Here is a 19,590-nt window from a genome sequence, read left to right as displayed (position 1 = left end):
ATAAGGTAATGATGTGAACTAAAGAAATTATCAGATTATTTTTTCACCATGCAGTTAAAGGAAGTTACTTTCCATTTATGATGTTATGTGATTCAAGCAAAGAATCTTGAATCTGTAGATCTTGAACAGAGGATTACTGGGTGTCACCAATATTTTTGTATGTATTGTTCTTTCTGATTGTACTGTATTTCTGAGTGGCCCCAGAAAGGACCCCTGTGTATAACCTTGGCATACATTGACACCGGTTATCAGCCAGTGCCAAGAGTGATGCACCGAGGTCATCACTTACCTCACAGTGTTGGTGGTGTTACAAGGGCAGTACTTGTCACAGATGAGGCCGTAAAGGCCCGAAGGACAGAATCTCTCTTGACAATTAGGGCCTTTAAAGCCTGTTTCACACAGACAAGCTCCATTGATGTGGTGACACTTCGCACCGTTCTGACACTCACACCTTTGGTTGCACTGTGGACCATAAGTGCCCACAGGACAGTCTTCTTGACATCTGAAGGAAAGTTACACAGAAATGACACTGAAATGCTGCACTATGAGAGGATAAAAAATTATCAATAGTAACCTACAAAATAAATAATTTAACCCAGTGCCAAGCAAAAAAATGTAAAATTAAACACTTCAGTGGCTATTTCATGTTTAAGTAAAACTCTAGCTTTAATAACCACATATATTATTAACATTTCAACATTCAAAATATGGCTATGTGCTTTAAAAGATCTAGACTAGCATGGTCAATTTTCTTCAAGTACTTTTCACAAAATCCCTAAAAGTAGAGCCTGCTGCGAACACCTCTGTGTCTCTGCAGGGGCTCGATGAGACTTGGCAGTCATCATCATGCAGGAAAATTAAAATTATTTGAGAGTTTTTCCAACATGAAGAACTGAACCAGAACAGAAAATTGATTTTTGTCCTCTTTTTACTTCTCTTTACAGTATTAGTAGGTTATTGGTCTCAAAGCTGTTGCAAATAGTTCAATTACATAAGAAAATGTTCAAGCCATGCTTCATGTTTGAATTTCCTCAGTTTTAGTAATATCAGGGGACAACTGAAATATTATACTTGACAGAAGAGGCTGGGGGGTTTAACGCAATCTCAGATTATTCCTGGCAGGTTCATTCACCTGCCACTGACAAAATGAATGAGGGCAATTTTGTAAAATAATAAAGTAAAAGAAAGGTCTTGTAAAGGAGATGTTTCCATCAAAGAGACAATTGCTTTACTCAAACTAATAAACGCTGGCTGCCCTGGGCCTCTCCAGCAGGCATGGGAAACTAAAAAGATCCGTGTATGTTGATGAGGGCTTAATATAAGTCCATTACTTATAATTAATGAGCAGAACCCAAACAGCATATAGCCCATGGTGAGATCAATGGACAGGCTGGGAGGAGTGAATTTGTATGAGGCCTCCAGACATGAAACCTTTCTGGCCAGGATGCAGTACAAGATTAATTAGGCATAAACACCCCTATTAAAAGCTTCCAGTGCACCTTCAGATGGAGTAATGGATGTTAATAAATGCTCATTTCTCCTGAGAGAGAGATTTTATTGCGTTACCTTTATCTTTTAAAACAGAAGCCGGATTTATGCCTCATTTGGAAATTAACAATGGGAATAGGTCAATGAGTGTCTGTTTAAACTCATCGTTTTGCGCCAGATCAAAATATTAATACACCATGTCATTGTCTGACCTACGGTTTAAAGCATAAGTGAGAAAGTTTGCTCTGAGTAATTCCCAGAACGACAAACGAATGATGTGTTTAGGCATCAGCTGTTTACCTGCGTCCACTGAATCCAGCTGTACACTGGCACTTTCCAGTGACATGGTCGCACAGGCCACCATTGCGACAGGAACAGTCTTTGCTGCAGTTGATGCCGTATTTGCCCAGAGGGCAGGGCTGAGCGCACACCAAACCCTTTAAAGGACAAGACTATATAAATACTCTGAACACAAATGTTAATGTCTGAGCCTAAACGGTCAACGTCTGCAGATATGTATGCAACTACTGTCAAATACAAATACAATCTCACTGACACTGTTTGGCACCCATGGTACATATCAAATTTAAATATAGAATGATCTGGCAAAGAGGTATTACATGGCCATAAAAACAATAATAAAAACACAAATTACAACAACATTTGCAACATTTGTTTTAGACTTACTAAGGCTGTAGTAATTGTAGCACAAGGATGTTGTAAAAGCAATTCTTTTTTATTATGGGTTTTTTTTCTACACTGGAAAAATTTAATTTCCTACAATAAAAGAAGAAACATATTTATGAAGGGTTGTGTAAAAGATTATCATCCAACATAACTTAAAAAATGCAAAGAAAAATGTTTTCTTTTTTCTTTTATGAAGAAACACAAGGGTAGTCATAAACATAAGCCCAATGACATTCAATCATTTTCTTCTCTGAGGCATTCCTCTTTTGTTACATTTTGCTCTTTTTGTGACCTACCGTCCAACCAGCAGGGCAGGAACAGTCTCCCGTAATGTGGTGACATGTTCCTCCATTTTGACAGGGGCAGCGCTGCTCACACTGCGGTCCATGGCTGCCGGAGGGGCACCGCTCCCCGCAGCTGCCACCACACATGTCAGGCATCAAGTCTCGTAATGTACACCAATATTTTGTCTCAGAAAGCAGGAAAGTAGCAAGTGTGTTTTTGGTACTCACAAAGCTCCTGTGTATCCTGATGCACAAATGCACTCTCCTGTTTCATGGTCACACGTGGCACCATTGAGACACTGGCAGGGCAGCAGACACCCCTTGCCATAGTAACCATTCTCACACAGGTCCTCGCAACGCCACCCCTGGTACCCATCCGTGCACACACAAGCTCCTGTTATAGGGTTACACTTAGCCCCATTTCGGCACTGGCAACGATTACTGCAGTGAGGTCCCCAGAAGTCACTCTCACAGCCTGCGGGCACAAAAATAAAAAGGATTAAAAAGGTCAGAACATCAAAATAATTAAAAAAAAAAGTTATTCTATTTGTTCTTGAAATCACAGTAGTCATTTAAACAACGAAAAGTAATTAAACTATTCATTAATATTCTCCTTAAAACATTATAAATAAAAAATGTCAAGAAATTAATCTACTCAACCAGAGTTTTTATTTCAAGTTCAATTTCTGTAATTATATTCTAATAAATACAAGTGTGAAAAGCCTGACTTTTATATAAAAGCATAAGATCTGTAATATTTGTCAAGGAATTATATGCTTGAATTGAAGCTAAAATTTTATCTGTGTATTTTTTAAGTGGCAAATTTGGATTTTTGGAGCCACACCAATTTCAAGGCACACGCTGAGTATGTGAGCGTCTGTGGACATGAAGTCAGCAGAAACTCAGTTCAGCTTAGTGAGGACTTTAATTTATATTTTAGACTTCTGCGTTTCACCTCATTTAAACTTGACCAGACTGACTTTTGCTTTGCTTTATAAGCAATTAATTGAAGTCTCAAACTCCAATCCTTAAAACTATAACACTACACTGAAGTTTCTATTGTAGTTCATTGTTTTTTTGTTCATTTCTTTAAGAGTGGCAGAAAGAGCAAAGACAACCAGAGAAGCAACAGTTTGAAATGCTTCTCTCTGACCATTCAGTCAGTAAGTTTCCAAAAGAACAATAAAGCGGTTATTAATTGACTTCAATTAAGAAACTGTCAGCTAGTATGCTTAAAAATATCAAGTTCTATTCAGGAGGAAAAAGTCATAGGTTAACTCTCTTATAATCAAAATGATATACAAGCAATCTGGATTTATTTTGTTGTTATGTCTGCTAAATTATCACAAAAATGTCCAGAGACAACATGCTAAATCCTGTGTGTGCTGACTGTATTGTAAAAAGAAAAGTGGCTTCAAGGTAAGGTATAAAACAGACAAAGAAATTTTAAACGCAGTAAATATTGACTGAAACACACACAGAATTGGACTGTTGATTGAAACCAAACCAGTTTGCGAATCGTCAACTCATCATATACAAACACTAGATCACTGTAACAAAGACACTCTTTGGTCAGGATGTAATGTGTGAGTTTAAGTTAGTTAAATAATTACTAATAAAATCAAAATAAGCAGAACTATGAAAGAACTTTATTAAAAAACATTACTTCCATGACAACTCTGCAGTTCATCCTGACTGTAAGGGAGTGAAAGAGAGCAAAAGGTTTGGCAGAAAAAATGCAAGGTAGAACCTATTACATGTGTCTAGTAGAAACGGTGGTCCTCTTAGAAATCTTAGAAGTTGGGAAATGTTCCATATTATTTAGAGAATACACACAAATGTGGCAGTTTTCCTAGCCATGCTAACTGCTGATATAAGATGCTTGACAATTTAAAATGCAAGTTTCCTAATCATTTGTCTCTGCTTAAAATAGTCAGAAAACCCTATTTTACAGAGACTGTTTTCAGACACACACTGCATACCTTCACATCTGCTCCCAATATAAATAAATAATAACTAGCATATGTTCAATGCTATATTTTTGTCTTATTACAACAAGCCTCCTACAGAATTATAGTTCCTGCAGAGTGATTGGAATTGGACAAAATGTGTCAATCTTACAATACTATTTTCCAGGGTCCAGGGTGTACCCTGCCTCTCACCCAATAGCTGTTGGATATTGGCACTATCCCCCTGCGACCATGCAAGGACAAGACAATGGATGGAAGACCCATTCCTCTCAAAGAGTTTCAAAAAATAGAAATCAGCAACAATATTGTGACCAGTGCATCTCTGCTTACTGACTGACAGCGTGGAAAGGTTGAGCCAGAATTAACACCTAGATGAGGCCACAGTCGAGTATATGGTCCATGACAACTATGTAAAGTGTTTGGAAGTGTAAGCACCAGTAAACAGCAAAAATTGTCCATCTGCCTGTAAAACGATTAAGCTATAATAAGGCGTTATCTAGAGCTCACTGACATTGCCTAATAGTACATGAGGGAATGATGTAAAACAAACTCATTCCACCAGGAATTGGTCTGTTTACAAAAACTCAATAAAATCTATAACTGCAAGCAAACTGCTAATTTTCAAGGTTAAATGAGCACCGGCCTCCTTAGTGATGAACAATCAGCTCTGAGATGGGTTTGAGGACAGTTCTCACTCCCACCAGGGTAATTGCTCTTTTGAGAAGCTCTATGATTTACGTGATTGTTCTGACTTTATGTCTCTCCATCAGTAGCTGCATTACCAGCGCTGTATTGCTTCACATAGAAGCCCAGCTTGAGATCCTAACCAGCACAACAGAGAGAGAGGCAAATACTCAATCATCGATTTCCACATCATTGCAGCCTCAGTTGTAAATGTAAAGACACTTCTCACCCCTCCTCGTATGCTCGCTTTGCCAAAGCTGTGATCAGTCAGAGTAGGAGCCTAATGAACCCTCTTTCATGGAAGGCACTGAAGCCTGTTTTTTCCAGGTACACAGCAGGATGATGATCAACTCTTCCCTGATGCGGACAGGTCTGCTCCGAAGGGGGTCTCTAAACACCGGCCAAGTGCAGTATTACTTCAGCCGGCTGGACAGACTAGAGGCCGCATTACAAGGCTCACACTAATTTTGATCTAATCTGCTTCTGGCCTGCATTTTGCCATGAATGAGCTCCCTGAAGGCTGAGCTGCTGCCACGCAAACGACCCTGGCACATTAAATCTGAGGTGTGTTCGGGCAGTTGTGGTAATGGATGAGCAGCTTAGCTGCAACTCTGTTTAGCGGTCTATAAGCACTCATCAGTGTTCCCTAAGCACATCAGAAAAATAGGCAGGCCACATAACTAGAGGCATCATAACTAATGTTTTCAATCCAAATCTGAATCACAATAACAGTGAGGGGCATTTTGTACTGTTACATATACAGTGTCTTGCAAAAGTAGATTCTCTATATTTTGTCTCTTTATTTCAAAAGAGACTAAATAAATTATAGATCAACAAAAGTTAGAAGTAATTGTGAAGGAGAAGTGAAATAACACATGTATTTTCAAATGTTTAATAAATAACGATTTTTAACAAGTGGTTTCAGTTTATATTTAACTACCCCTAAATGAAATACAGTTCAAAAGTCACTTAAAAAGTGTACTTCTTACAAACATCTTATTGAAAACAGACGGGTCAAGGATAAGGTTGCTGAGAAGTTTAAAATAGGTTCAGATTAGAAAATAGTAGTGTAAGATTGACAATCTCATTAAGTACTGTCTCACGTGTGGTCCAAATGCAAACTAGTCAAAGCTGACAGGCAGTGGCGCAAAAGGTGGCTATGCAGTGCATGCAACGCATAGGGGCGCTGCACTAGAGGGGGCGCAAAAATGATGTGGGGAATTTTTTTTTCTAGTCAGCATTTCATGTACTTAACAGCCGTTTGTGTTTGAAATGATCAATAACAAAGGAACAGCACTGATTAGGTGCCCCCCTCCCTGCCAGCCGCTCTCCCCTCCCGTACAGGTAGCGTGGGCAGCATCCCTTTGAGAATGCGCTGAGGGGCGTTTTTTTTCTTTAAATTTGTAGTAATGCCTCGACAACAGGGAGCTAAATATGGGGCGCAGAAAAAACTCCGGGGCACAAAACAGAAAACAGAAGAGGGGGAAGAAAAAAGATGTTGGAGAGACAAAGAAAAGCTTTTCAAAGTGGTTGAAAGACAGTAGGTAAGTAATGTCAGTGTATCAACAATAGAGTTGTAAATATTCAGGTTAGCATAAGCTAGCCTAAAATGACAGGCGGTTGTTGTCCAATACGGGACGCGATTTATTCCGTATTGCTATAATGTCTGATAGACACACCTATTACACACATCTCAACAATAAGTGTAATAATAATGACCAAAACAAAACACGGGAAATATTAGGATCAGCTAAATTGTCGTTGCGGGACCTAAATAGGACCCCACAAACTGATGCTGTTGTCATGGTTACCTAGAGATGGCCACAGCCGCAGTGAGCTGCTATCAACCAGTGTCTTTTTAAAATGTCCACCCGATACCACACTGTCCTTAGAAATAAAACCTCTGGCAAAAATACAGATGGTAGTGGGAAGACAGGCTAAACAATCAGTGAAGTTTAATAGGGGCATTAAAATAAATATGTCGGTGATATTCAGTGGCGCACAGTGGGTTGTTTGATATCAGACAGAATGGATCAGGAGAGGAACCGCAGACCCGTCAGAACCTACAGAACCAGACATCAGTCTCTTCATCCCTCAATCATTTCCTGAGACCAAAAATAATATGAATGGCAATTTAAAGAACAAATCATACAACTAGATTAATAGTAAATAAATATTGTGAAAAGAAGATTAAAAACGTTTGTTAGGATTGTGTAGGAAAAATTTTGATTTCTTTTATAAATATAGTGTTTTGTGGTCAATATTATTTCACCATTTTATTAATGTGGGCTGCCAGTTTGGATAAGGCTTCTTATCAAGCTATAAGAATGATAGAAGACATGCTAACAAAATGCCTCAGACCTGCAGACACAGGCTAACAGAAGCGGCTCTTTGGCTCACTGGTCAAGTTTATGTCGGGGTGAGGGGTGGGGGGTGAGATGTTCGCATCCACCTCAAAAATATGTAGTTGCGCCCCTGCTGACAGGTCAGGCATAGAGAGTAGTAATCAGGAAAACAGCCAAGAGGCCCATGGTAACTGTGGTGGAGCCACAGAGTTCCAATCTCAGCTGTGACAATCTGTGGACAGGGCAGCTGTTAGTCTTGATTCTACAAATTTGACCTGTAGTGTGTCAAAAGTAAAAGCAAGAGTAACAAGAACAAAGTTGTTGTTTTGTTTTGTTGTTTTTTTAAAGAAAATCATTAACTGTGTAGTGTTTGCAGTTTGACACTAGCCATATGGGGGACAAACCAAATGTGAAAATTAAAACTGAACTAAATAGCCTGTTTAGTTGTACTTGTAAAATTGTACTTGTAGCAGAAAACTAACATTGAGCAAAAAGCACACTCTCTTTATGGGGAACATTAGGTTGGCAGCATCATGCTGTGGGGCTGATTTTCTTAGTAGAGCGAAGGAAACTGGTCAAAGTTGATGGGAAGAACAATGGAGCTCTATCTATGGGGCAATCCTGCAAGAAACCTGATAGCAAACAACTTGAAACAGTAATGGAGGTACTAATACAGATGTTTACATGCAAAATGATTACTGTCTCCTTGAATGATGAGAAAAATCCCATTGTTGGGCAGAGCTTTGGAGACCTCTGATAGGTTAACTGACATATTTGAGTTAGTTGGAGGCACACTTGCCTAAATCATGGATTATTTTAATGTCACAGCTGACATACATTGCTTTCTGGTTTGACATGATTGGAAAGTCAAAAGAAATCAGCCAAGATGTCAAGAAAAGATTTGTGAAGCTGCATCATCTTTGGGAACATTGTTTAGATCAGGTGCTGTATTAAATTGTTCCAAAAATATATGCAAGCAGTAATTTCACAGTAGAAGCTTCAAAAAAATACTTTAACGCCACAATTTCTTCCCAAATAACCTATTGCTTGACGAGCAGGTCCCAGGCGAGCAGGATCACATTACAGCCAATAGAAAGATTTTATAATTAGACTTTCAAAACTCTGGATAAAAAAATCTAACTCATATCGTCATTGTAAAATATTAAGTAAGTATAAATTTCTGAGTTGAGATAATATTATCACCTATTCAGATATTACACTTACATACAAAGTGCTTCATTGAATGGGTCCACCTCCTTTAAACTATTCTGCTCAATTACAATCAAATATAACCACAAGACCAGCTAGCAGAGGGGATTGCAAATAATCACTCTGAAAGTCTCTTTTGGTCATTCATGTTTTAAAAGTCCTTCGCTGTTATGAGGACACTTGGCTAATATGCTGACTAACATTTGGGGTGACAGTTAAGGTGTTAAATTAATATATCTGAATTAAAAGAATGCCTTATGTTTGTTTTCATGGGCGTGAAATGCTTATTATAAATGCCAACTTGTTGTATTATAAACTATTTCTTATAATTGATATGTTACATGTGTATGAATTGTTTTTTAATTTATCATTAACCTGCCAGTGGACAGATGAAAACTAGCCCTTGTGGTCCTTGAAACCGGCAAACATGGTTGTCTTAATGTACTCATGATGATTAATATGCATTGTCCCTTATGAAATAAACTGAAATTCAAATAAAGAAATGTTGGGAATGACTCCACAGACAGATTTAGTTTTTCAGACATTTATGTATTTTGGTCCAAAATGTGGATGCTTGTGTCATTCTAAATGTTGAAGTATTGGGGTGGCAGCATCATGTTGTGGGGCTGTTTTGTTGCATTTGGAACTAGTACTCTTAAGAAAATAGATGGTATAATGTGAAAAGAATTATGCTTGTGTGAAATATACAGTGTCTTGAAAAAGTGTAAGAAATATACAGTAGCTACAAAATAAGTACAAGAAATATATAATGCTGTATAAAAGTACAAGAAATATGCTGTGCCTTTCCAAAGCAACATCTATAGACATCAGCCAAGAAATTGAACGCAGATTGGTTATCCAAATGGTCAATAACCCTGAGCAAACCGCCAAAGTGGTTATAAATAATGCATTTTTTAATTATGCATTTTATTCATTAGTGTCTTTAGACACCAAAAGACACTACAAGAAAAAAAAAAACAATACAAGAATATGATAAAAAATAAACGCAGATGTAGAAAAAGGAAAAACAATGAAATTTACAAATGAGATTAGAATGAAAACACTAACTTTAACAGGTCTTGAGTTGCATTTTGAAAGAATAGACTCAATATCACAGATATCTGGAGGTAGAGAGTTCTTTAGTTGGGGAGCAGAGTGAGAAAAGGCTCTGCTCTCTCACAGTGCTGAGGTGGACAGAGGGAACAGGCGGTAGATAGAAGAGGAAGAACAGAGAGATCATGAACACATGAATCAGCCGGTGTAGAGTGAGATCTAAAGGATTGGAGTTGGATGAAATGAGCATGGCCAGAAATATATGAATGAAAATATAGTCAAGTGGCTTAAGGACAACAAAGTCAATGTTTTAGCTCCTAATATAGCTCCTGGATGGGCCAAAATTTTCTCCAACTAAATAAAAATAAAACTGAAATATTAGTGTTTGGACCAAAAGAGCATAGATTAAATATAATCACCCACCTTCAGTCCATTGGATTAAAATGTTCTGACGAAGCCAAGAATCTGGGGGTGATCATGGATCCTGATCTGAACTTTAATAACCACATCAAATCTATCATAAAAACATCATACTACCATCTAAAAAATATTGCTAAAATTACACGACTCATGTCCCCACAAGACTCTGAAAAATTAGTTCATGCCTTTGTTTTTAGTAGACTCGATTACTGCAATGGAATTTTTACTGGATTATCAAAAAAAGCAATAAGACTGCTCCAGCTTCTCCAAAATGCTGCTGCAAGAGTCCTAACTAAAACAAAAAGAGATCAACATATAAGTCCAGTTCTAAAATCCCTTCACTGGCTGCCTGTTGCTCGAAGAATAGAATTTAAAATCTCCTTAATGGTTTACAAAGCACTTCATAATAGAAACCCAGACTACATTTCTGATCTTCTTCAACCATATATACCACTCAGACCTTTAAGATCATCAGAATCAAACCTTCTAACCTTTCTGAGAGTCAGAACTAAACACGATGAAGCAGCTTTTAGCTTTTATGCTCCAACACTCTGGAATAAGCTTCCTGCTCACTGTAAGACTGCCCCTACCTTGAGTTTATTTAAAACAAGGTTAAAAACCTTCTTATTTGACATTGCCTATTCTTAAATTTTTATATATTTTTTAAACTATATTCAAATTTGTAATGTTTATTTTGTTTATTTTTATTCTGTTGTATGTTGTTTTTAACTTCTTTGTACAAGCACTTTGAATTGTCTTTGGCTGAAAGGTGCTATATAAATAAAGTTGCCTTGCCTTGCCTTGTCTTGCCTAATATTTTTCAGACCTAGTTTAGTTTCAGACCTATTTGTCCTCCTATTCTTGTCAGAAGAGGACATATTTACTGAGCCAAAGCTATTTTACAAAGGAAAATGGGCAAGCATATCAGTGCCCTGATGTGCAAAACTGGTAGAGACACCCAAAGACTTGCAGCTATAATCAGCAAAATGTGGCTTACTACTTAAGATTGGTAAGTTCAAATACAAAAAAAGAGTCTTCAACTTCACAGACATGCACAACTTTGTGGTGGTCTATTACACGATCCTACCACCACCAAAACAGACAAAACACAAAAGACAATAAAGTTTGTGAAAAGGTTCATGAGGGATGCATGCTTTCGTAGGGAACTGCATATCGCAAAAGATACAATACATAAAAAACAGAACAAAAGTCTTGATTTTTAATCCTTTGGAGCCTAAACAACATTACCAGTTTGAGCCTTAAACCTTCTTTAGTTTACAGCTAACAGCCTCAGCACACTCCCAGCAAAACCCATTATTTCACCGCCTCTCAACTAAGCAGAGGTTCTCCAACTTTAGCCAGCAGTCTCTCTCTTCCCAGCTCTGACAGCATTTAACTGTGATTAAGGAGTCAGAGTTCATGATGAGCTGCAGGCGGAAACACAGAGAGAGAAAGCAAAGGGAGGAAACATCTAGCATAAAGGCTTCGCTTTCTAGAGGGTACACCTAAATTGTGTACAGTGATAGGGACCCCTGCGGGTTTGAGGTGTGTGGGCAGGAAATCCCACTCATGTCTGAATCCCGAGAAGTTGCAATCCATCCCATTAAGTGGTCTGACCTGGGTCAGTGTACCTCACCAGAGAAAACACACACCTTACAACCTGGACTATTGGTGTTGATAACAGTCAAAACGTAGATAACCTCACACACAGAGAAAAAGGTCCAATCCCAAGAAGGCGGGACAAAATCCCCTTGGGTGTAACAAAACAGATCATGATGAGGGCTACAGGCAGGTTGAAACTTCCAAAGAACCGGCTGAGAGAGCCATCATGGTGGTAGCTGAGCTTTGAAGTTTACTCAAGTGTCTGCATAATCAGTGGCTGGCTTCAGCAGCTGGCTTCCTGGACTTGGCTTCTATGTTCACCACAGTTCTCCATAAGTCTCCACTGCAGAGAGCTGCCATAATCTTTGCAAGGCTAAACTGAAAATTTGTATGCGAGTCAATCTCTTTAAACAGAGAACTTTTCTCCCCATGCTGAGTTTTGTGCTCCAATTTATACAGCTGGATTCAAGACAAAAGAAAACTTCAATTACAGTCCAATCACATTTAGTATAAATGGTGGCCACTTGAGGTTGCTGGTAGTGACGGCTGCTTGCTACTTTCACATCTCCAACAGGAAAAAGAAAATCGACATTACTGGAGCAGGAAAATTTGGCATACAGCCCAACCTCACTCCCTGTGGCCTGAGTCACTGTCACATAACGCAGTCTGCAGACATTTGAGAGATGACTTAACGAAAGAAAAGAAAGACATAATGCCTGAGAACCCATTCCTCCACACTTACTTTAGTATAATTCATAGCACAGAAAAGTAGCATGACTCACTGTCTTGATTAAATTCCTTCATTTCCGTATGAAAAGAATCCAACCGTAAGTTCCAGTTCCGTAAGTACAAAGTGATTTGCACTTTGCACCTCTAGTTTCTATTTTTTTTCCTCCTTTTTCTGTTATACGCAGTAATTTTGAAATCAAGCGTCATGATGGGACATGGTGCCAACAAATTTCAAGATGAAATTATATAGTACAGATAAAGACTTCATTTGGGCACCTATTTTTAATATGGCAGCTGGTCAGAGGAGATGGGAAGATTAATGACTAAATAGAGTGGAATCTCAGAAAGAAAAAGAATAACAAAAAGCTTTTAGAGGCTGTAAAAAGTTTGAGACTTGGGGAGAGATTCACCTTCCAGAAGGATGATGATACATTTGCAATATTGTAAAATAAAACGGCTGATAATTTTATTTTTGTACAACCAAGTTAAGGAGTTATGGGTATGCAGACAATATTTCAATTTGTAAAAAAAAAAAAAATGACCCAAGTTAATTTTTTTGGTATGGTCTCTTTAAAAATCAAAAACAAAATATTACATTCTCCACTCTAGTTCCCTCACTTGTGTTTGAGGTTCAACTTGCAATACAATTTAGAATTTGAAGTTTTTTGGTCACATGACTTGGAGTCTATAGAAGAAAAATCCATAAAATGACATAAAAATATCATAAAAATGGACAATCAATGAAAATCTAATGAAATCAGTTGTGTCTCATTAGTCTAATGCAGTAAAACAATTCAGTACTGATTCTGCTTTTTGATCGACTGAAATTGTGGACCCCACATGAACCAATACATCTTGTAGCAACTGCATGGAGTCTCACCAAACAACTTTTCGCTTTTTTGATTTGCACTTGAAAACACAAATTTTCTGGTGATTTTTTCCAACTACACATAAATTTTGAAATCATGCTTAATGGCTAGACACGGTACCAACAAATCACTACCTAGGATAGTATTATAAAAACACCCGTCTCCTTTTGACACTGTTCTTTTTTTTTATTAAAAGCTTTTTCTTGAACAGAACTGAAACAATTTCCCTGCAATTTAACTGACACAAAACTACCCACTGCTCTGCTTTTTCTAACACTGGAGTTATTCAATAAAAGCCTGACTCACATTAAGCTATTCATCCCACCTTCCTGACTCAATGGTGCAGAGAAAGAGAGTGAAAAGCAGACAGGTCTTATTCAGGGTCTAGAGAGAAGGAGATGATTGTTGTGTAAAGTGAGGAGTTTGTACTTAGTGATAGATGTCTCCCAGTATTGTTAAAAACTGAGGCTGTAAAAGCTGCCAATAAGTTTGGAGAAAAGCCACCGTCCCCTTTCTGTTCTGCTGACGTCTGAAAAACAGTTATTTTTTAGTCCTCAGAAAACCAAGTAAAAACTTAAAGATGCATTCACAAGAGTTTGAAAAATGGGATTCTAAACATGCTGTGGAAAAAAAAGCCCCGCTGCCAATAGTCATGTGGGTCATTCTGGTGAATTGGAATAACAACCTGCTACAGCGTCTGCTGTTGGGCGTGTCTTCTGTCCTGCCCTAATTCATCTTAGCCGACCAAGGCTCTGTGTGTTCATATTTCCCCGGGGGGAGAAGAGCAGAGCTTCAAGCTAACAAAACAACACAGCGACACTATGTGCACTTTGCTTCTTTTCCATGTGCTCACTCCTTACACCACCGTGCAGTTGGCTGAAAACTAACAGCATTTGACGGCTGCTTATTTGGAGACTCAAAACTAATGAGAGACCAATGTAATCCTTTTAGAACTATGCATTACTGATTAAAAGCTCCTGCTCAGTTGTTTATCCAGACGAGGATCTGATAATTTGTCTGTGTTCTACTAAGGATGTTAGCTTGAATCGATAAAAGTGCAGCAGGTGCCAGCTAGATCCCTCTACAGGACAGCCCTAACAGGGTTAACAGCTCCAGTGGTTGATCAAGGCATACAGGGCCGAGGTCATCTTGTGCAGCATTCCAAATAAGCACTTAAAAGTGAACATACTTAAAAGGGCGTCCCTCGCCTTTTTAATAAAGTTAGTCGCGCTGAGCAGTAATGCAGGCAGGCTGGAAAAAGATTCTTTGCCTCAGAGCAGTATAAACCAGTCAGTTGTTCAAGAGAACCTCACACGGCTCATGAAATTCTCTGGATCAGCAAATTGTTACACAGCCCACTGCTCCTTCCAATTAATTATTTACCCTTCACCCTGTCCTGCGGAAAACAAAACCCTTGCTCTGTGTGCCACAAGACAAAAGCAATAAAAAGGAATCAGAGCTGAGGTGGGGGCTCATATACCCAAACATGCATAGGTGATCCGAGAACAAGCATAACAATATGCATCTCAAACTTAAATAAAAACAGTCATTTTGATTGGAAGTGCACTGAGAAATCTGATCAGCTTACTGTTTAGAGTGTACACTTTTTTTATTGTGGATAATGTTAAAGAAAGCTCAGTTAGCTAGTTTCAGTTGTGTAACAAAAGGTTTGTTTTGGCTGTAAATAACAATCAATAAGTGCCAAAGGTGGTTAGTTTCTTTTTTTTACTTGACCTTTTATTTATACAGGGTAAATGTCATTGAGAAACCTAATTCTTATTTTCAAGAGCGACCCGGTCTAACATTGTATAAAATCAAAAAAGTTCTATACAAAGTGCATACAGTGCCAAAACGTATCAGATAATTAATTACAAAACTATGGTTAAGAAACAAGCCTAATGTAGTAGCCTATTACTGTTTTCTCAATATTTTTGAAAAATGATATTTTATCTTTCGTTCTGCTTGGCATTGTGAACTTGTTGTTCTTAATTAATTTCCTCAAAATAAGGTTTGTGTTGAGGATTTTTTGAGAAGATAGTTTCTTAGTACTACATATTCACACTTAGCTCTAATATCACAAAATTGGTATTTTATTTTGGAGACATCAAAATTAAACCACAATTAGCCTTCTTTTTTTTTTAGGAATTATTCAACCAATATTGTCATCGCAGCTAAAATTTTCTTTGATATCTGGTGGGCATGTTTAGTGTGCTATGGTATATATATGTATATAAAACGTGGACAGGAAACACTCAATTTATACAACGTCATGATGACGTCATCAAGCCATCACGTGACTTCCTCCTGGCACGCTTGAATATGGAAATATCTTTGCTTGAATATCTGAGCCAGGAAAATGTTTGACACTGAAAATTACGAGCTAGGATGCACATGACTGTGAATGCCAATTTGTGCTGAGACCAAAATGTCGAATGTGCGTTTTATTTTGCATGTGCGTGTATGGCTGTGTGCGTGTGTGCTGTATGTCGGCACAAATTTTACTATAGGACTGCGTCCCAGCTCGTGACAGCTCCTCCATCACACCAACCGCTCCAATTTAGGACTCTACCTAAAGGATGCATTTTTTGTTCATTTTTCACTCTAACAGATTTATTTGTTGCAATGTCTTTCTGTTTTGGGGAAACTGGAACCCAATGGTGATTGCATGTAGTTTCTCTGAAAATCCCAGCTCGCAAAATGTTTGTGTGTGCTCAGCAGAGAGCAAAGCTTTATTTCTCTAGTTTATAAGTATCTACTGAGAACACACTTTCATAATAAATTTTGATTAAATAAAGGTGGGAATTCAGAATAACATTGAGTGAAACAAAGAAAAATATGAAATCAAGATGAGATTGTGTGTGTCCCAATCCTAAGAGCTTCAGGTGTGTTTTCCATCATCAGTAAAATCAAATCACAATCTTTTACCCAGCACTCTTTCATTTTGAGAGCAAGCCTGTGAGTGGGAGCTTTTGTTGTTACTTAACTATTCCAAATGGAGATTTTTTTTTTTTACTAGACTTAATTTGCAGAAGTGGTCCTAAAAATGAAGTACTAAACAAGAGAAAGTTTCAGCTGTTAAATGTGTATACATGGTAGCAATTAGTACAACTTTTTATGACTTATGTGGTTACATCTGTGGTTATTCTGCAGCACAGACACAATCCGACTCTATTTATTAACACCTCTATATGAAAATAGATTGATTCATGTGTCTTTGAGTCTGTAACTGCTAAAATTAGGCTAAGGTTTCAGAGGTTTTCAGCTTTTTTTAATTTTTTATTTTTTCAAATTTATCCAACCTTAGATAGCTATGCTCAGTGTTGAGCCATAGAGATAATAGTAGGCTACAAAAGCAGGTTGTGATGGTGCACTCTCAAACCACAAAAATCATCAGCACAGCATGCTGAGCTATACAAACAACATAATAGCCTGCAGCTGTAAGGGCAAACCCTGCTGTGTTGCACATTTAGTGTCACAACAGGGAAGCTGTAAATGCAGTGAGTCTCACAAAACTGACCATTATGCACAAATTACTAACACTTATCACTTACACAGGTATGTACTGATTATTGTTATATGATAACATAGTAGTTGTATTTGGTCCCTAACAATTTTACACTTTCATTTTTTTTTGTCACTCCCACATAATTAGAAGTAAGGCTTTCAAAAAAAGTAAAATGCAGAGGTTCATCTAATTGCTGTCTGATTTAAATAGTAATTAATTTTTCAGAGGAAAAAAAAAACTGCTTCACAGATATTCACTGGTGCTCTGTGTGGCATCAGAACATTTAACAAAATTCTGATAGATGACGAATATTTTTTTCTAAAATACATTTTAATTCATTCATTTAGTCAAATAGCCCACTGATTAATGATAAAAAAAATCTGTTACAAATTTAAAAGCAAGTTGTTAGTTATGTTGCAAAGATAGGTGACCCATTAAGGTGCTTACAAATACTACAGAATTGTGCCAATAAATAAACGCATGTTTATTGAGAAAGTGATTCTCAATAAAAGCTTTGATGTAGATGTAAAGAATTAAGGTACTTTTACCTGAAATGACAGCAAGAAATCAAGATAATGAACACAATATTCTCTACCTAAAGTTGTATCTGACTTAAATGATAAATTGGATCAGCAAACATTACAAACCACAAGTTATTATGACATAGATACAAGTACATTTGTCTTAATATGTCAAATAAATCTTATTCTTTAAGAAAAATAATTTTGTTTATTGTAAGTTAACCACATTTTGTATGTTCTTACCATTAGAAGAGAGTTTACAAGGGAACAAGATATTTCCTTGAGTAAATTCTTGATCCTTGAGCTCTTTCGTATGGTTGGAATGTTAAAAAAACACGCTTTCTTTAGCAGCACGAAATGCCCAACAACTGACCTTGAACAAACTTACAAAGACATGAACACTTCACTTCTCAACCTTGTTATCCTCTTTTGTAAAATCACTGACTATATACATAAAAAGGAAGGAAATAAATTTTTGCTGTTTTGATGTAGTTCAAATTCAACATTATATATATTCTAAAAGATATGTATATTCTATATTCTGTCTTTATTGGGAACAAAGTAGAACCAAAGTGAAAATTCTTGCTAGCTATGTATTATGTGCACAAACCTAACAGATAAAGCTGATTCAGATTCAGACTCTATTCTGAGACAGTTGTAAAATGCTTTCAGATAACATCGAACTGAACTACATAATTCCACATAGTGTGCACATTAAATGATCCAAAACTCACACCTGGTATTGATAAAATTTACATTTTTGTCTATGTTATGGAATACTGCCCGTTTAAAAAGGTAAAGAAAAAGTTTTGAAAAAAAATTGTAGAATCTAGACACAGCAATCTGTGTAGTTGTGTCAATGCACTAGTTGTGATGTTAGCTTCTAAATGCTGAGACGGAGTTGAGAAGAAATGGGAGAGGAAACCAGATGCTATAAAAATTGCTCAGTTACACATTACTTTGAATCTGAGAATACCATTGTTAACTGTAAAGTATTTGTTATTGTGTTGTAAACTTTTCTTTATTGCACAGTCTCTTATTTCTTATTTTTGGTGTCATATTATTTTGTTTTTTTTTACCTGACTTTGCATATTCCATTGTCCACTGACAGAACATATAGTGTTTCCCCTACCATTATCCAGGCCCCTCTTCTACTTCGCTCTCCCCAAGATCATTTATGTACTAACTCCAACTGTTCCCATTCAATTCATTTTATTGGACTCAATGTCATATGCATTGTCATGAGCTTTTTCTGTCCCTGCTTATCACTACTTTCAGATTTCTCTAAAAGTTAGGTTTATAGTTGACACATTGACCTGTGCACGAAGGTGCGCTTGCCAGTCATGCTGTTCGTGCCTCTGTGTGTTGGCTTTGTGTGCTGTCGGGGTGCCTGGTCATGCACCTCAGATTTTTGTATTTCAGTGCAGATCTTACCCACCACCTTAAACTTAACCCAGACGACAAACTTGGAAGGTTCTCTTGCAGAGCAGGCACTCTATGAGGACTCATTTTTGGAGAATACTGCACCAATGTGCAGGTCAAGTGCAAAACCCACATCGCTTGCTAGGATTGTGCGTGTTTAACTCAAACTTTGAAAAAAACTTGACTAAACTCAGCCGTTACTCTCCTGCGACAATCAGCAGGAGCAATTTCCCTATTCCTGGTACACAAGCAACGATACAAAAGTACAAAAGAAGCTCAAGTTTGCTTTTTTCTAGGACTGATCTGTTGAATAATGATATATTCAAGCAAGTAATAGTGTAATAGTGTTCATTACATTGACTACAGCAATTCTTAAAAGAAAGTAGGGATTTCTGGCCGATCAGCGATCTTTAAAATGCCTGACCTGCCGATTCCAAATTTGAAAGATATCATTTATTGTGCTAAATATTGCAAAAATGTTGCTATGGTAGCAACAGCAGGGTGATTGTTGTTAATCGTGCACATGCAAAGATATAAGATAAAATTGGTTTCACATGTAAGTTTTGGTGAGCAGCCATTTGTTTGCTTGTTAGCAGTTATGCCTTACTTTTTTATTTAGATTTCATTAAGAAGATGGATTAAGGGGGACTCTATATGTTTAAAACTATAGATATAAGATCTAAGATCTGAAAAAGTAAAATAATGACAAGGCTCTGTGTTTATTGTTTCTCAGTATAGTCAAGCTATTCAGGATTGAAAGTCTGACTTGCAAAAACAATACTGACCTATGTTGAGACAAAAA

General features: G+C 37.4%; 1 protein-coding gene across 8 annotated transcripts in view; it reads right to left on the bottom strand.

Moving 5' to 3' along the window:
- Positions 1 to 19,590, bottom strand: part of LOC102225212 (multiple epidermal growth factor-like domains protein 11) — a 112,340-nt gene that overhangs the window by 38,472 nt on the left and 54,278 nt on the right. For all 8 annotated transcript variants that reach the window (XM_023326426.1, XM_023326447.1, XM_023326473.1 and 5 more), the window contains 4 exons: positions 2,688 to 2,934; positions 2,472 to 2,592; positions 1,789 to 1,925; positions 290 to 502 (listed from right to left, as the gene is read on the bottom strand). In XM_023326426.1, the coding sequence (XP_023182194.1) occupies positions 290 to 502; positions 1,789 to 1,925; positions 2,472 to 2,592; positions 2,688 to 2,934 (718 nt within the window). The remainder of the gene's footprint in view (positions 1 to 289; positions 503 to 1,788; positions 1,926 to 2,471; positions 2,593 to 2,687; positions 2,935 to 19,590) is intronic.

Source organism: Xiphophorus maculatus, chromosome 2 (genome assembly GCF_002775205.1).
Source record: "Xiphophorus maculatus strain JP 163 A chromosome 2, X_maculatus-5.0-male, whole genome shotgun sequence".
Taxonomy (NCBI): Eukaryota; Metazoa; Chordata; class Actinopteri; order Cyprinodontiformes; family Poeciliidae; genus Xiphophorus; species Xiphophorus maculatus.
Note: the sequence above shows the minus strand (reverse complement) of the source record. Positions and strands in the feature narration are given on the sequence as shown.